At 33.3% G+C, this 15,371-nt stretch overlaps 2 protein-coding genes across 5 annotated transcripts; one reads left to right on the forward strand and one right to left on the reverse strand.

Annotated features, from left to right (window-relative positions):
• Positions 1-657: 657 nt before the first annotated feature.
• On the forward strand, positions 658-8,160 carry LOC137823656 (GBF-interacting protein 1-like). The gene is made up of 9 exons (XM_068628874.1): positions 658-982; positions 1,503-1,546; positions 2,132-2,231; positions 2,678-2,810; positions 3,273-3,865; positions 4,355-4,592; positions 4,987-5,284; positions 6,774-7,205; positions 7,432-8,160. The coding sequence occupies exons 1-9, from the start codon at positions 805-807 to the stop codon at positions 7,720-7,722; spliced, it is 2,307 nt and encodes a 768-aa protein (XP_068484975.1). The 5' UTR covers positions 658-804; the 3' UTR covers positions 7,723-8,160.
• A 2,033-nt stretch (positions 8,161-10,193) lies between these two features.
• Positions 10,194-13,982, reverse strand: LOC137826493 (nucleotide-sugar uncharacterized transporter 2). 4 transcript variants are annotated; one of them, XM_068632470.1, is made up of 7 exons: positions 13,855-13,982; positions 12,482-12,633; positions 11,887-12,095; positions 11,712-11,805; positions 11,415-11,581; positions 10,934-11,104; positions 10,194-10,629 (listed from the first exon to the last, which is right to left on the reverse strand). In XM_068632470.1, exons 1-7 carry the CDS (start codon positions 13,877-13,879, stop codon positions 10,359-10,361), a joined length of 1,089 nt encoding a protein of 362 aa, XP_068488571.1. In that variant the 5' UTR covers positions 13,880-13,982; the 3' UTR covers positions 10,194-10,358. The 4 variants fall into 4 exon arrangements, with proteins under 4 accessions (XP_068488571.1, XP_068488570.1, XP_068488572.1 ...); XM_068632469.1 differs by lacking the exon at positions 13,855-13,982 and adding an exon at positions 13,492-13,824; XM_068632471.1 differs by lacking the exon at positions 13,855-13,982 and adding an exon at positions 13,131-13,326.
• Positions 13,983-15,371: the final 1,389 nt, after the last annotated feature.

The raw sequence follows: 15,371 nt of genomic DNA on the forward strand, positions 1-15,371 counted from the left end.
ATGATGACACACCTGATTCTTGGAATTTGTGTCTATTTATATGATTATCATGAACCCTTCGTCATTGAATCAGATTAGGATTTTGTACCATGATTAAGAGTGTATTACCTAGTGCTTGACCATTGACTCGTTCATCCTTTGTTTAGGTGTAATAATTTCGATCATATCAATCATATCGATTGGTCTTTGACCGGATGCCAGACCTCCAAGTATCGTACGAACTCGACCGATACCGTTAAAATTTACTATTAATCTCTCCGAAATCAAACCAAGCTTAAACAAACTTTTTATACAAAACTTTGTCACACTTTTCTTTATCATATTTTTTTTTGAGTAAATGGATAATAAATCTGACTAGAAAAATTAGCATGGACACAATTATTTAATAAAAAATTGGTGAAAAAGTACTAGAACTAGTAAATTAAAACAGATTTCATATTTACAAAAATGTGGAAAAAGAGTTTACTTAGATTTATATTGAACATAATATTTAAATTAAAGTGTTTGTAAATGGTGGGTTGGGATGGTGTTTTAATAATAATAAAAAAACGAAACGGTGTGGCAAAGAAAACCCTAGTTATGTTATGAAGATGTTATTATTATTATTATTATTATTATTAAAATTTAAAATAAAAAAGAGAGGCACAGGAACAGTAATGGAATTGGCGTATATTAATGATTCAAAGTAAATAATATGTAAGTGTGTGTGTGTTGTGTTTGTGTTTGTGTTTGTGTTGTAATAATAAGTCTGAGGAACAAAGAGAGTGTCCCTTCTTCCTTCGTTGCTGTCTTACAGACACAAAGATGAGCGGCGGTGGTGGCTCTTCCACTTTTAGGGTTCCGATCCCAAACAATGTACGCAAAATCATCCAAGACATCCGCGAGATCACCGGAAAACAGCACACCGACGATGAAATCTACGCCGTCCTACGCGAATGCTCCATGGATCCCAACGAAACCGCTCAGAAGCTTCTCTATTTAGGTCCCTTTACTTTTCCCTCTTTTCTTCTCTTCTCGATCCACTTTCTCTCTTTCTCCTTTCTCTCGATTCCTACTCTTTCTCTTCATCCACGAATGGGGACACTGCTTCCCACTTTTCTGAGCTTCACTTTCAGTTAGAGGTGCTTTCCCGAGTTGAGTTCCAGTTTTGTCAATTTCTTTTAATTTAAGTTCTTTTATTTTGCTGGTTAGCTTTTTTGATTTGTTGGGAGTTGAGGGGAGTTCTGGGTGCCTCTTTCGACATTGAAAGTTTGGTTTTTAGCTGTTCAATGTTTGGGAGCAAGGAGTTTTTGACATCCTAAAGTTGTTTTTGTAGGGTTTTGTTTATGTGTTTAATGGTATCTCTCTGGCTCTCGCTCACACGTGTTGCTTAGTGAATGGTTTCAGCACTGTATCTACGCTTCCTAATCATTTAGGATTTCTTGAAAAGAAATGTGTTTTTGGCATCTTTGAGATTCTCTCTTTTTTTTTTTTAATGTTGAGTTTTTGTTTTTTGTTCGCAGATACTTTTCATGAGGTGCGAAGGAGACGTGACCGAAAGAAGGAGGTAAGATTCCCCCTCCTTACTTCCTCTGCTTTTGTATTTCAGTTGGTTTATTACTGCTCTTGAAAGTTTAGTTGTTGAAACAGATTGGTTTGTTTGCCCTAACCTGTTAGGCCGGGGCATCTACTACTTCTGCCATTGAGTGGATCAATTGAAGTTGATAAATCTTTTATCTGTTTATCCAGTAAATTGAAGTGTATTCATTTTCTTGATTTTTGTGAGCTGCTGGGCAGAAGTTCTCAATGTGTCATGAGTTGCCTTTCTGTCATCTTATGAGCACTGTGATTGGCAAACTTCATGTTGAGATTCTTATAGGTCGGTTGCTATGGGTTTGAATGTCTGAGTAGGTCTGGTTACTTTGGGTTTGTGTTTCCTGCCTGTTATGATGTGTGGTATCATGCAATAATATTATTTGCTGAGTAAAATGACTTGGGTCTTGTTTTGCAGTTGCTTATGAAAATGTTTCTTTTTATCTATGTGTTCTGTAATTCTTTATATCGTGTTATAAGTAAACGTGTATTGCCCCATGTTTCTCTCCTTAATGATTTTTATGGGCCTGAGTGATTTGAGTTAAATTTATTGTTTCAGGGATTGAGCAGCAGGGTTTCTGATGAGCCTAGGATAAAGCAAGGTGGACAAGGGAGGTGGGGAAGGGGTTCTTCGGGAGGATATTCCCCTAACTTTCCTGGTACAATCTCCCCACCTTTTTAGTGACTTTGGGCTTTATCATTAGTTTTGTTTTGTCTCTTCAATAATGGATATTCATTTCCACATATGGTCACCTGGAAGCTATTGTTCTCCAAAGGAAAATTCTTCTTGAAGACAGTCATTTTTTCGAGATATTAGTACTATGTGGTGTTTCCCTCTCAGTAACTTGTTACTGAGACATTTTTATCATAATATTAAGAATTATGCTTTTATTTTGCTGCTTGTTAAGCTCTATCACGCCCCTTTTGAATCTAGCACGGCACTATAAGTATCTTTCAATAGCCATCATTTATATTTTTTCCATGACTTTTTATTTTTTAGAACAATGAACCCACTTTAGTGCAGAGACCTGTCATATGAATCTGCAAATTTCTTGCTACTTTATTAGTTTGTCAGTTTCACCATCTTGCAAATGTCTGTTGTTAGATGGTGGTGGTGGGAGGAACTTAGCTAATCGAAGGGAAAATGGAGTCAATCACATTGCAGAGAGAAGTCACGCTCCCTCTACTCAGCCAGTTTTGCAGAAAACTAAGACTAATACAGCATCTCAAGTTACAAGGTAGCTATTTTTTTGTATTTTCTTTAATTTGTTTCTTTTGTCAGATTAATTCTGAATATGTGAAAATGTATGGTGGAAATAAATGGCATTTATTTGATAATAAACAAGGCAAGACTCTAAAAGAAGTGAAAATAAGACTGATGAATGACTCTACTTTTGTTTTCCTTTGTGGCTAAAATTCTGACTGAACCTCACATTGAAGTCATGCTTAAAATTTTATGTTAAACAAAAACGCACAGTAACAACTTCAATGACCAGGAGAAGTAAGTGCCTGCTTGAAATTTGACTTGCATGCTCAATTTGATAATATCTTATGATTCTACTCCTGGATTGCTAAAGTACAATTTATATGAAGTTGTTTGTTGATGTGATGATAAATACATCATTGTTAATATTGACATGATTGTTTATTCTTTTTATTGTTAGATTATCTTCTTTTAAATAATATTTCTTCAACTGTAGAGTTTCAGCTGTTGCACCTCATGGTGCTGCAAATCAATCCAATGGGAAGTCTGTTCACGTGTCTGCTGGTCAATCTCCCATTGTTAGTGTACCTAAAAGTAGTTCAGCTGCTAATGACACTGGCTATGGAGAAAATGTCCAACCTCAAGCTGCTGCTGTTGCCACACCTTCTTCCCTTACTCAAACCTTTGGCTTGGTTACTAGTAACGACCAAGGAAAGTCCTTGTCAAGTTCTGATCAACTTCAAACTTCTGCCTCGGGTGTCCATTCCTCTTTGGATCCTGTTGTAGCATCTTCTGTCTCCCAGCATCCTGGTGTCAGTGGTGCAATCAGTAGGGAAGTTGGGAGCAATCGGATATCTACTGGTCCAATTCATGTTAAAGGAAATAAACCTGTTGTTCAAGAAGTTAATGATTTATCAGCATCCAAGAATGATAAATCTGGGTCCATGGGTTCATCAAGCAGAACAAATGCCCCACAGAAGTCAAATGAAGTTGAACACAATCGGTTATCTGAGCCCTCACAACTTTCATCTCCATCCCCAAATGATTCATTGAGGCCATCTTCTAGTTCTGGCAGCCAGCCACCTCTAGGTAAAGTTTTATTTTGTATCTGTTGAATCTTGTGAGCAACAAGGTTGCTTCATATTATATTTCCTTCAATTTACTTTCTTGTCTTAGTTGAAGTATTCCTTGATTTTTTTATCAAACAATTCTACCATATGGAGGACAATTTAATTTTTCAGAAGAGAAACTGAAATAAAGCCCACGAAAATTGGAGGGCATAAATCAGGAGAAGAACCTTTGAAACTGTTCATGAAGGCATTTTAAGTGACAGGCAGGATGACTGAGCCTATAATTTAAATAAGCATGTCACTTGTATGGGTTCTGCTTCTGTGTGCTAATAATAATACCCAAATTTGAATTGCTTAGATACTGTTCCATGTTGGAAGGAATCAACCTAAAAAAATCAAGAACTGTGTATTTTTTATTTTTATAATTTTTCTCAGTACTTTTCAATATATCTCTAATTATATCAACTTATAATGTCTTTTGGTGGGCTCACACATGTTTCTGAAACAGCTAATATCACGGAGGTTTCAACTTCAGAAGTTTCTGTGCAATCTTCAGCAGAGTTAAGGCAACATGTTACATTTCCGAACCATTTCCAAGTACCAGAGGCTTTAAAAAGTGGTCTGACATTTGGAAGCTTTGATACTTTTGGCCCAACTGAAAAATCTAACAGTGGAACTGATGGGGACAATAACGTTTCTTGTGCTCTTGAACCTTCACCAGTGAGTGATGAAGCGGCAACTTCAAGGTCTGTAATTCATATGCTTCATATGTGTTTTTTCTTTGCATATCAAATCACAGATCCCTTCGTCCTGTGTGTGCATACACATGCTTATGTTTTCTTTCATACCCTTCTAAATGATGTATATGGTTGGATTATCTTAGCTTTGTGCTTTAATATCAAACTTCTTCACCAGCAGAATAACCGTAACCTGCCTGAGAGTTCGTTCTAGAAAGTTTTTCTCTGGAGATAATATTAATACCTTTTTCAAATCCCTTTGGCAATCATAAGGCTGGGTAATTATTTCGTGAATAATTTTGGCTGAATTGACTGATTATTCTTCCTGTTACCAAAGGTATTATTTGTGTCATGGTGTGTTCATGTATTTTTTTTTTAAATGGTATTTCTTGTCTGGATGTAGCAACCAAAATGCATCATTAACTTCACAAGGGGATCATCTTGATTATCCACATTCTTCAACTTATTTGATTGAAAAGACACCAGATACAGAAGGCAATTCTATAAATGGTACTGACACAAAGGTTGATCAGCCAAAGAAGGAGGTTCTGTTGGCCCCTGAGGTCCATCAACTTCCAACTGTTCCAACACCTCAAAACTATGGTTTGAATTTCATGTCCACCATGTTAGGGACTCAGCAGGTTCAATTTGAGGGAACTGACCCCCAGGCACAAGATACTTCTCGATTTCCTAACTATGTTGTAAGTTTCTTAATATCTTCATCTGCTTAAAACTGTTTCTCCCTATGCTTGGATTTCATGGTGGTCTTTGGTTTTTCTCTTCATATGTTTACGTTTCAATGTGCCTAGATTTGTATGTGTACATAAATGATGCCTAACTATCTTTAGTAATAATTTGCAGTTTCTATTGTTCAGTCGTTTCTTTTCGAGAGTACGTAGCTATCATTACAGTTGCCTTCGTAAACTCATGAAAATCAGCTTGGATGCTTTATTTATTGGATAACACTATGATCCTTGATGTTTCTCTTACTGAATTTACCAAATATTGACAATGTAAAACATGAATTTCAACTCCTAACCCATGCATGGTTTCAGTATTGGCTTATGAATTAGAATCTATGCAGGAATGACCCAGTAGTTCAGTGTCAGTTATACATTTGGACTTTTGTGAGCCATCAATCAGAAAATAACTTATCAGGCTCAAGAAATTTGAAGTGAAATTATGAGACTGCACATTATGGATCTCCAAGAGAGATCAATGGCTTGTTTGGATGAACTTTTCCATCTAGGAAAAGGAAAATGAAATAGACTTCTATATAAGCTAAAAATAGCTTATGTATAAGTTAATTAGTAGAAACTCTCATATTAGCTTCTTTGATATCAGATTTTTAACTTATGCATAAGCTAGTTTTATCTTAGGAAGAAACTTATTTTACTTTTTCTTATTTTTCTTTTACTGTTTATGAGGAAAATTACCCAAAGAGACCCCAAACAGTTCAGAGGCAACAACAATACTTTGTTGAAATTGTCAAAGCAAGTAATGAAAGTAAAGTTTTCTTAGGTTTGTTTATGAAGCTTGTACAGTTTGGAAGATAGCTAGTTGATTGATATTGATTGTAGAAGAACGCTTTACGGCTTATATGGAATTTGATGAACTGGAGAATTGCTTTTTTCATCTGACATATTATCCCTACGAAAATTAGCATCGTTTGATTTTGAATTATGGAAACAGAATCTACTTTCCTATTTTTTAAAATAGTTTTAGTGGAGGTTTCTCTTGTTTTCTAGTGTGTTTTGTATCTTTGCATACCCCACCTTTTGTCCCCCTAATTCTGTGAGTACATACTCCTGCTTATTGTCCTTGTCAGGAAGGTATTAACTTAGTGCATTCTTTTTTGAAATTTTTTGTTTGCCTTAGGTTTTTATCATTAGGAATTTGGTATGCCTTTTTAAACGCTAGAAATTAAGTTTACCTTTAACATTTTTTTCCAATTTTTAAAATAGATTTATTTTATTTTTAGTTGGAGTGTGTTGGGTATGCAGTGTTGTGTAAAGGTTTTTACGCCAGCAACCAATTAGAAATTATCTTTGGTATTGCTTGTAAGATATCATAAAGTCAACAAAATTTACCATGCGTATCAATTAGTAATTGAATGTAGGGTCAACAGAACTCTACACTATGTATATTATTTATTCTTTTAATTATGACTTTTATCTGTTCATATTGCAGAGTGCAAGTTCTCAGGGTGTGTCCCCTAGCCCAACTCCACCCCTACAGAGTTCTATACCTGTGTCTCCACAGTCAGTTTCTATTTTCAGGCCACCCTACCCTACTAACTTCTTCCCTTATGGCCACTATTACCCTCCAATTTATGTGTCTCCCATACACCAATTTTTAGGCCACAATGGTTTCCCTCAACAGCCATCAGCTGGCAACATGTATCTACCAGCAGCAGCTGGCATCAAATTCCCACTCCCTCAATACAAGGCAGGAACAAACACAGGAAATGCAGCTCATATTGGAATTCCTTCTGGGTCATTTATCACTCCACCTGTAGGTTATGCGCCTGGTCAAACAGTTAGTACCGGAAGCTCCACTGGAAATGAAGATCTTTCTGTGTCGCAGTTAAAGGAAAATCAGATTTACACAACAGGACAGCTGGTTGGTTTATTTCCTTATTAATGATCTTTTATTTCACCCATGCTTATTTCTTGATAAATCAGGAATTTTTGTTTCATTTTCTATTCCCTTCCTTTCTACAGTATCAATCTTATTTTGTTAGGTTGGTTTCATCGATGTATGTCCTTTTTATTGTGCTCCCATGAAACAAAATTCTTGGATTTCTGTAATCACTAAACTTGTATGGTTTTATACTTTTTTGTTGCAGAGTGAAGGCTCTGCAGTGTGGATACCTGCTCCAGGCCAAGACATATCCAGTTTGCAAGTTAATTCTCTGTATAACCTTACCCCTCAGGGGCAACATCTCACCTTTCCCCCATCACAGGCTGCTCATGGAGCATTTGCTGGTATCTATCAAGCAGGGCAGACTGTAGCTTCACCTTCAACACTTTTGCAACAGTCTCAAGCTGTGGCTGGGCCTGTTGAAACTGTAGGGCCCCCTTCAGGATCTTACCAGCAACCTCAGCCTGCGCAGATCAATTGGAACTCTAATTTTTAGGCTGGAAAACATTTTCTTGGTGCCATAATGTTGATGTTCACACATGATGTGCTCAGATCCAGGGAAGTATGAATGAACACTGGCCAGATCTGAAGTGTAAATAAAAATGCGGCCAAAGAATGAGAAAGGAAATTAGTAACTGTTTTTGGTGGAGATTTTGTACTAACGATTTTGAAGGGTGCTAGTTGCAGGTTTTCATTTCCTCTATTTTTTTTTTAATTTTTGAGCCTTAAGTCTATTTATCCCTCACCTCTTCTTTTACCCGAGAGAACATTTAGTTGTTGCTATAAGAAACTTGGTAATTCCTAGTGATAATATACTAAGCCAAGAGTTGGAAGGTGAGATTTACAAATTTTTCCGTTCCAATTTCTCACCTGTATATTACATTTTGATATCAGAGAACATTGAAATTATACAGTTTTATTTGGAGCATAAGAATTGTATGATCTATTTTTCTTCAGTAGAACATTTCAAAGTCTTTTTTCTCAAGAGCCTTAACCTGATTTCGCATGAAGGAAAGTGCTTTTTTATGGATTTTTTCTGGCACTGCTGATTTCCAAAATTTTGAATTCTATTTTCTAGCCAGCATGATTCTAATTAAGTTTTTCATTTCTGAAATATTGTTTAAAGGTGATTTTGGTTTCGGATATTTAATCTATTTGCTAATATCGAGTTGGAATGTTGATGTAGGTCTCACTTTCAATCAGTTTGACTATTTGTTGAATTTTCTGATTTTTGCGTTTCTTTCATGAAAGAAAGTTTTAAAAAACTAAGAAAAAAGAAAAGAAGTAAAACTTGTGGCAATTTTTAGATTGTCTGATAAAAAATAAAGTGAAAGAAAAAAGTTTGGAGAAATGTATATAAAAAGAAATTAAAACTTTTAAGAAAAGAAATATACAGGGAAAAAAGGTAGAACAAATAACTGAACTGAGAAAAGAAAAGAAAATAATTAATCAAGTCTCATTTCCATGAATGATAACTTTTGATGTTTTATTCAGTAATATATTTATACTTTGATATTAACTAGAAAGAAAATAAGTACGATTTAAATAGATTAAACAAAGGTAAGTTAATGGAATATTTAATCAAGGAAAATAATATTAATCCGAAATTATTAATATTAATTTGAGTTATGATAATACTGGCACTCTATCTTGTATTATTTATGAAATATATTTTAATAATTTAGTCAATCAATTTTTATTACAAAGTTTCATATCTGATATATTTAATTATTTTTGAAATAAAAAATATTAACTTAAAAATAATGTAGAAAATTTAAAATGATATTAAGAACTCTGCATATATAATTCTATTATGATATTAATATCAAATATACACTCGGTTACATGATTGCAGAGAATGTTATTTGAAAGCCAAAGAATTTAATTATGGTAATAAAAAAATATTTTCTCTTTTATTTTATGTGTCGTTTAATTTTTTAAATTGACTGTTATTTACTTATATCATTATAATAATTAAAATTTTATTTCAATATCATCCTAAATAAATTATCACCCTAATATAAATTCTTTCAGAACATAAACTAAATAAGTGAGACAATATTGCTTAACAATTATTAGTGTATTGCTAACGACAAACTACCCTCTCTATTTTTTTTTATCTGTTTCTGAAGGTTGTTTCTGCAAGAAATAGAATAAATTATCTTGATTTTAACTAAATAGTTGAATAATTTTTTATTTATCTCAATAAATATATGTTAAATCGTTTAAAGATTACAAGAAACTATTATAATTGATAAAAGGGTAATTGATATCTTGTTGACAAATAACAATAAATAGAAACAAAAATTCTAAAAATTCCAAACTTGAAAATAAAGTATAAGGAAGTAATTAGATGTGGTTATAAAAAATATAATAATTATCTGTTTAAATGTGGAATAGTTACAAAAAGTGAAATAACAAAGAATGTTAGAATATTTTAGTAAAAAAAATTCAATTTCTCAATGGAGACTGGAGATGAGTTAGCTTCTCTCACTTTTATTTTTTATTATTAATAAAAATTTATAAAATAATTTTTAAATTGATATCTAAATTAGATATTAAGATTTTAACTATTAATATTTAGATTTTAAATTAGTTCATAAAGATTAATAAAGATTAATTTAAAATATAAAATAATAAATAATTAAAACTTGATAACTAATAGTTATATACTAATTTAAAATTAGTTTATAAATTTTTATTAATAATAAAAACTATTTTAAATATAAATAACTTTCTAGTTTATAAATAATCTATAATTTAATCAAATAATAATAAATTATTTTGGTTTCTAATACTTTTAACATGTTGCTAAAGTTAAAGCTCTTCAATATCATGCTATAGTTTTTTCTTATGGAGTATTCATCATATTTGTTGATTTTTTTTTTTATCTCAGTGCTCCAGGAGAAATTGTGGTTGAATAAACAAAAATCAAGTTTTTCTACTTAAATATAACAGAAACTGATGGAACTTTGTGAAAAGCTACCCTTCAACAAATTTGCAGTGACTGATAAATTACTGTGACTGATCTGTCTATACAAAAAGTGTGGCTGCACAATTAGAATTGCTAAAAAAGAAAAGGACATGAAATGAGTCTGTCTGATGTGTTTGTTTTTTCTTGTATTATATGGCTCAGACAATGGTGCTGCTGTTAATATTTACACTCAAATCTGTGCCGTCTTCACCTGTTGATTTCGGCTTCGGTGAAGGCAACATTTGCTGCATATTTTCCTGAGACCCTTGCAAATTCAATGATGTGTAGATTGACATTCCAGAGAGAGCAACAACAGCACCACCAATGCTCACAACCCCAGGATCTGACTTGAATAATAGGTACCCTCCCAACAGAATCACACAGGTCTTAAACTGTCCTAAAACAACATGAGTTGTAGCAGAAGTGGCCCTGCAAAGATTGGTTCATGATGTGATGTTAGCAAACTAATCTTGTCCATGCTCCACCAAGGAGCCACAATACTAAAAGGAATGACATAGTGTTTGTGTCAGAAAAGAGAAAAGTTTTGTTAACACCATGAAAAAAACATACATTTGACACTGTTTATATAGTATAATAATATTTTTAAATTAAAAAATAAAATGAAAATGAATAAAATATTAATTTATTAAGGTGTGAAGGGTATGTTTTTACTATTGAGAGTATTAATTTATCAGCACCAGAAAATGGTGTAGGAAGGGAAATGCAGTCTCACCCCAATGCCAAGGCCCCTGACCATTGCAAGAGAAAACCAAGGAGAGCAGACACAAAAACAGCAGTTGAGTTGTTCACATCCCACTTGAAGGATAGCACTCCTGGTGGATCTATCCATGGCATCAATGCCCCAAGGAAGAAAATTGTGACAGGGGTTGTCTTCCACATCAACCTACAATGAAAAAGTTTCAAGCTGGTGCATTGACATACTTTTTCCTAAGAGAAATTTGGGTAGTAAGTAAATACTTAAGTGTAGCACTTCAACAAATACTTACGTATAAGTTGTTCAATTGAAGACAAAATAAGATCAAAATGGTATCTGTTTTCATAATCATGATCAAACCATGAGTTTTTTGGTACACTTGAATAAATGTTTGTCATATTTCTGTCAAATTCTCAATCACTTACAAAAATACTCGTCATAAGCCTAAATAAGTTGTGAATAAACTCCTCCAAATGCACCCCTAACAACTACTACTTACGCCAGAGCTGTCCAGTTTCCCTGCTGTTGTAAAGTAGACCATAAAATTTTGTTAATGGCACTTGGGATTATCCATGCAATTGCAATTAGAGCACCAAATAAATTGAACTCTAAATCTGTTACAGTTGCAATTGCTACACCTGCTGACACCACAGCCAAAGCCAAAACCTGCATCATTCCAATGACATGATTAGTGCATTAAAAACAAGGGAGTGGAATAGTTCTTTTTCAGATATGTTCAATGCTTTACAAAAGAGAAGAAAAGAAGGGAAGGGTGTGTGCGCGCGTAATTCTTCACCTTTGTAAAAGAAATGGTTTTTCTAAAAAGAATGAACTCCGCAAGAACAATTGTAGGGGTGACAGCAATCTTAGCCATTTGGTAGAAACCAATACTGCAAAAGCTGGATTGTCAGCAAACAGTAAAGCTCTGAATATTTTATTACGAAGATGCTAACTAATGCAAGAGCAAGAACCTGTTATACTGGAGGCTAGTGTTTGCAAGGCCAGAGGCAAAGGCCATAACAGCACCAAGGGCAAATAAAGAAGAGAATGGAGTTGTTTTAGATGGAGGAGACACAGGAAGCACTGATAGTGTCTTGAAAATGGCAAGTAGAAGCCATGCAGTGATGTAGTGTACAAATGTGAGAAAAATTGGGAAGTTGAAGCCAACTTTACCCATCACCTGTTAACATAATCACCAGTTAACATAATTATACACAATTCAAGTGTAAGGGTGTTTGATCAATAGGCTAAACATCTAAAGATATTAAGAAGTGGACTTTAAGCCTAACTCAACTTCTAAAACTGACTTATGAGGTGAGGTTTGCACCTACTTATATAGAATGAAATGCTCTAATCTTTAGTCGATGTGAGATCTCCAACACACTCCTCACGCTGAGAGTGAGAGCTCGTGCGTGAGACAACATATTATGAGTAAAGTCAGTTTTATAAAGTTGAATTAGGCTTACAAATCCATTTATTAATAAGAGAGTTACTAGTGTGATAAGTTGGGGCATTCAGATCATCACATTATAAAACTGAAGCAAAAAGAATGCAAATTGTCCTGACCAATTTGTTTGCCATGATAATCCCAACAGCAACCATAAAGTTGAAGGACAGTGCCACCACTGGTCCACAATATTTTTGCTGTTGTCGCTTGGCTCCTTCTGAGGTTCGGATTTCATTGTAGAGTGAAGCTCTGAGTTCTTCCAGTGCTCTACCTGATAGTTTGATTCATTAGAACTGGCCAGGTCTAGTTTATTTATATTGCTATTGGAAACACACATTAACGATAATGAGTAATATTGAACGAGTAACATCTTTAAAATTCGTGCAAAATGGAAACTTAAGACATTGAATAAGCCCCTATTATTATTCCAAACAGGGCCTTAAATTAGCTTAAATCATCATGGCTCAACAGAGAAAGAAGAATGGAGCAGAAGGGCCAGATGATGCTAAAGAAGAAGGAAGGAAAAGAAAGATGAATATATCAGAGACAAATCATGCATCTTTATTTCACATTCATTTCATGTCCTCATTAGCCAAACAAAGGTCCAAACAATTTACAAAGTTGTTGTAAAAAGGAAGATCAAGGTGGTGTAATTTTTTTGAATTGGCGAGTGAGAACATCAATCAAAGTTGCAGAAACATAAACACAGCAGCATCAGTTCAATCAAAATGCAAATTGGTGTTAGAAAGTTTCCATGATAAGAAAGACCTTCTGATGCAACCATGATAAAGCATAACACAAACTGCGGAAAAAAACAAAAGAAAAGAAAAGTAACGTAACAAACTTATAGTCTTCCACCGCCAAAACCGGAGTATCCAATGCTTTTTAAGCGATAAAATATCATTTCACACAAAAAGGGCTGAGGAAAATAAGATCATGCAAGATGAACATAGTTGAGATCTATCCATTACATAACAAATTTCAGAAAACCAATCCCAGAAAAAACAAACACACATGAATGAACATAGGTAAAAGCGAAAGTATGATATGTATATATATACATTACTGAAATTAGATAATGCAATAAAACTAAGATGGTATGAAATCAGCTAAGAAAATCATAAAAGACCTGCATCACCAGCATCACTGTCTTTCCTTTTAATAAACCTTCGTCCTCCTCTCCACAGTGAATCCAAAAGCCCCATTACTAAGTGGCCTATTCATGGATTTGGATCACATATGCAATGAAAATGCAAGGCAATCTTTGCAAAACACATGCATTTCTATGATTATCTATACCAATCAGATGCAGAAGCCAAAACAGAAAGGCAGAGAGAAAAGGGTGTTGATATAAATACGAATTAATAGGCCATGTTGCTTAAAATACAATCAACGCAAAAGGGTGGGGAAACAGAAAATTTACATTGTGAAAGGAGGGGTTTTTGAAATGCATGAAAAGAAAAAGACAAAAGAGAAAGTGAAGGGAATTTACTTTCTTCTCCAAAGGAATATTGCATCTGATGAGAGTGCCAACAAAAGGGCACCACGTGTTTGTGAAATGAACCTAGTAGAAAGTGTAGGTGAGGGTAGTAGCAACACCTGTCTACCTCGTACACTAGGAATTGATGTAACTGTTGATTTACGGGGAAGTTAATGTGACATCATGAAATCAAATATTGTTATATATATCATTATGAAATAGTCAAACACTTGTTGCAACCACCACCATGCACTTTTTTTGTTTTTAGGTATCATTGCCTAATCTAATGCCTTCAACACTACAACCTCTTCTTTTCTGCTTTCATATCAGCTTAACTTGATGCAGAAGTTTCATCTCACTCACCACAAATTCACCTTTTCCTATTCTCATATTCCACCAACTGGTTGGTACCATTAACCATTCAACTCATCCAAACTTTCTTTTCTTCTTTCCATCACAAACAAACTACTGCTATTCTGCCTTCTGCATTCTGCAAGGAAAATGCTTCCTTTTTTTCTGCAATATAACTTGTGTTATTGTTAAAATTCACGAGCCTAAGATTTCTCTGCATATAAATTATATTTTGTATCTGTGTTAAATAATTCATTTTGCTGTATATTTTTAAATATTATTGAAAAATGAATTTGAGAATTAAGATAAGAAAGATTGAAAATGTTATCAAAATATCACTGTATCACCGTACAATTTATATGTTTAAAAATATTTATTTATTATGATTTCAATTTTTATATAGTTTATATATTGAAAACATGTATATTTATAGAAAAATTGAGTTATGACAAACAAGCACTTATAAGTACAATAAAAATGAAGAAATTGAATGCTTAATATATAAGATTAAACTAAAATTGAGAACAGAACCAATTATAATCACTTTTTAATTATATTTAAGGTTAAAAAATCAATTAATCGTAAACTAATTTAACTGTTGTGACTCGAATTATCTTATTCTTTTAAGTTAATATAATCCAATAAATAACACCCTGTTAACAATAGTTTAGAAACCCAGAGATGATGCTATTCCAATTTCCAAGAAATCAAATTTGTTTGCAGTTTTAAGGAAAGAAAAACAAATAAGAATGGATGACTATTTTTGTTTTGTTTAGCTAAATAAAAATTAAAAGAATAATATATATATATATATAATTTTTTTTTTTACTTTTGTTTAGTATGATGATATGGGTATAAATGCTCTATCTAAACTCAAACGCAAAACAAAATATATTAATTTGCACTAATTAGAATATTAGTTAAATTTATTTCACTCATGATTTAATAAAAAAGAATTCTAAACTCGGATCAAAACATAATTTAGTAAAATATTAGATTTAGTTTTAGTTTTGATTGATATTATAAGTGTGAGATTTAATCCATTAGATTCTAATGTAATAATGGTACAATTTTAATTTCCAAACATGTAATACATTAATGTCACCACAATATATTGCAAATAACAAAAGAATTAAAATTGAAAATTTTTAATATATGAAGGATTCAATTGGCACCAT

This window comes from Phaseolus vulgaris, chromosome 8, assembly GCF_000499845.2.
Source record: "Phaseolus vulgaris cultivar G19833 chromosome 8, P. vulgaris v2.0, whole genome shotgun sequence".
NCBI classification, from domain to species: domain Eukaryota; kingdom Viridiplantae; phylum Streptophyta; class Magnoliopsida; order Fabales; family Fabaceae; genus Phaseolus; species Phaseolus vulgaris.

Excerpts from the sequence above, each read along its gene's own strand:
- LOC137823656 (XM_068628874.1), top strand. The coding sequence starts at position 805 with ATGAGCGGCGGTGGTGGCTCTTCCACTTTTAGGGTTCCGATCCCAAAC. Across the intron at positions 983-1,502 it reads TCAGAAGCTTCTCTATTTAG|ATACTTTTCATGAGGTGCGA; the intron begins GTCCCTTTACTT and ends TTTTGTTCGCAG. Across the intron at positions 3,866-4,354 it reads TGGCAGCCAGCCACCTCTAG|CTAATATCACGGAGGTTTCA; the intron begins GTAAAGTTTTAT and ends TTTCTGAAACAG.
- LOC137826493 (XM_068632469.1), bottom strand. The coding sequence starts at position 13,567 with ATGGGGCTTTTGGATTCACTGTGGAGAGGAGGACGAAGGTTTATTAAA. Across the intron at positions 11,806-11,886 it reads ACTAGCCTCCAGTATAACAG|TATTGGTTTCTACCAAATGG; the intron begins GTTCTTGCTCTT and ends CAGCTTTTGCAG. Across the intron at positions 11,105-11,414 it reads GGAAACTGGACAGCTCTGGC|GTTGATGTGGAAGACAACCC; the intron begins GTAAGTAGTAGT and ends TTTTCATTGTAG.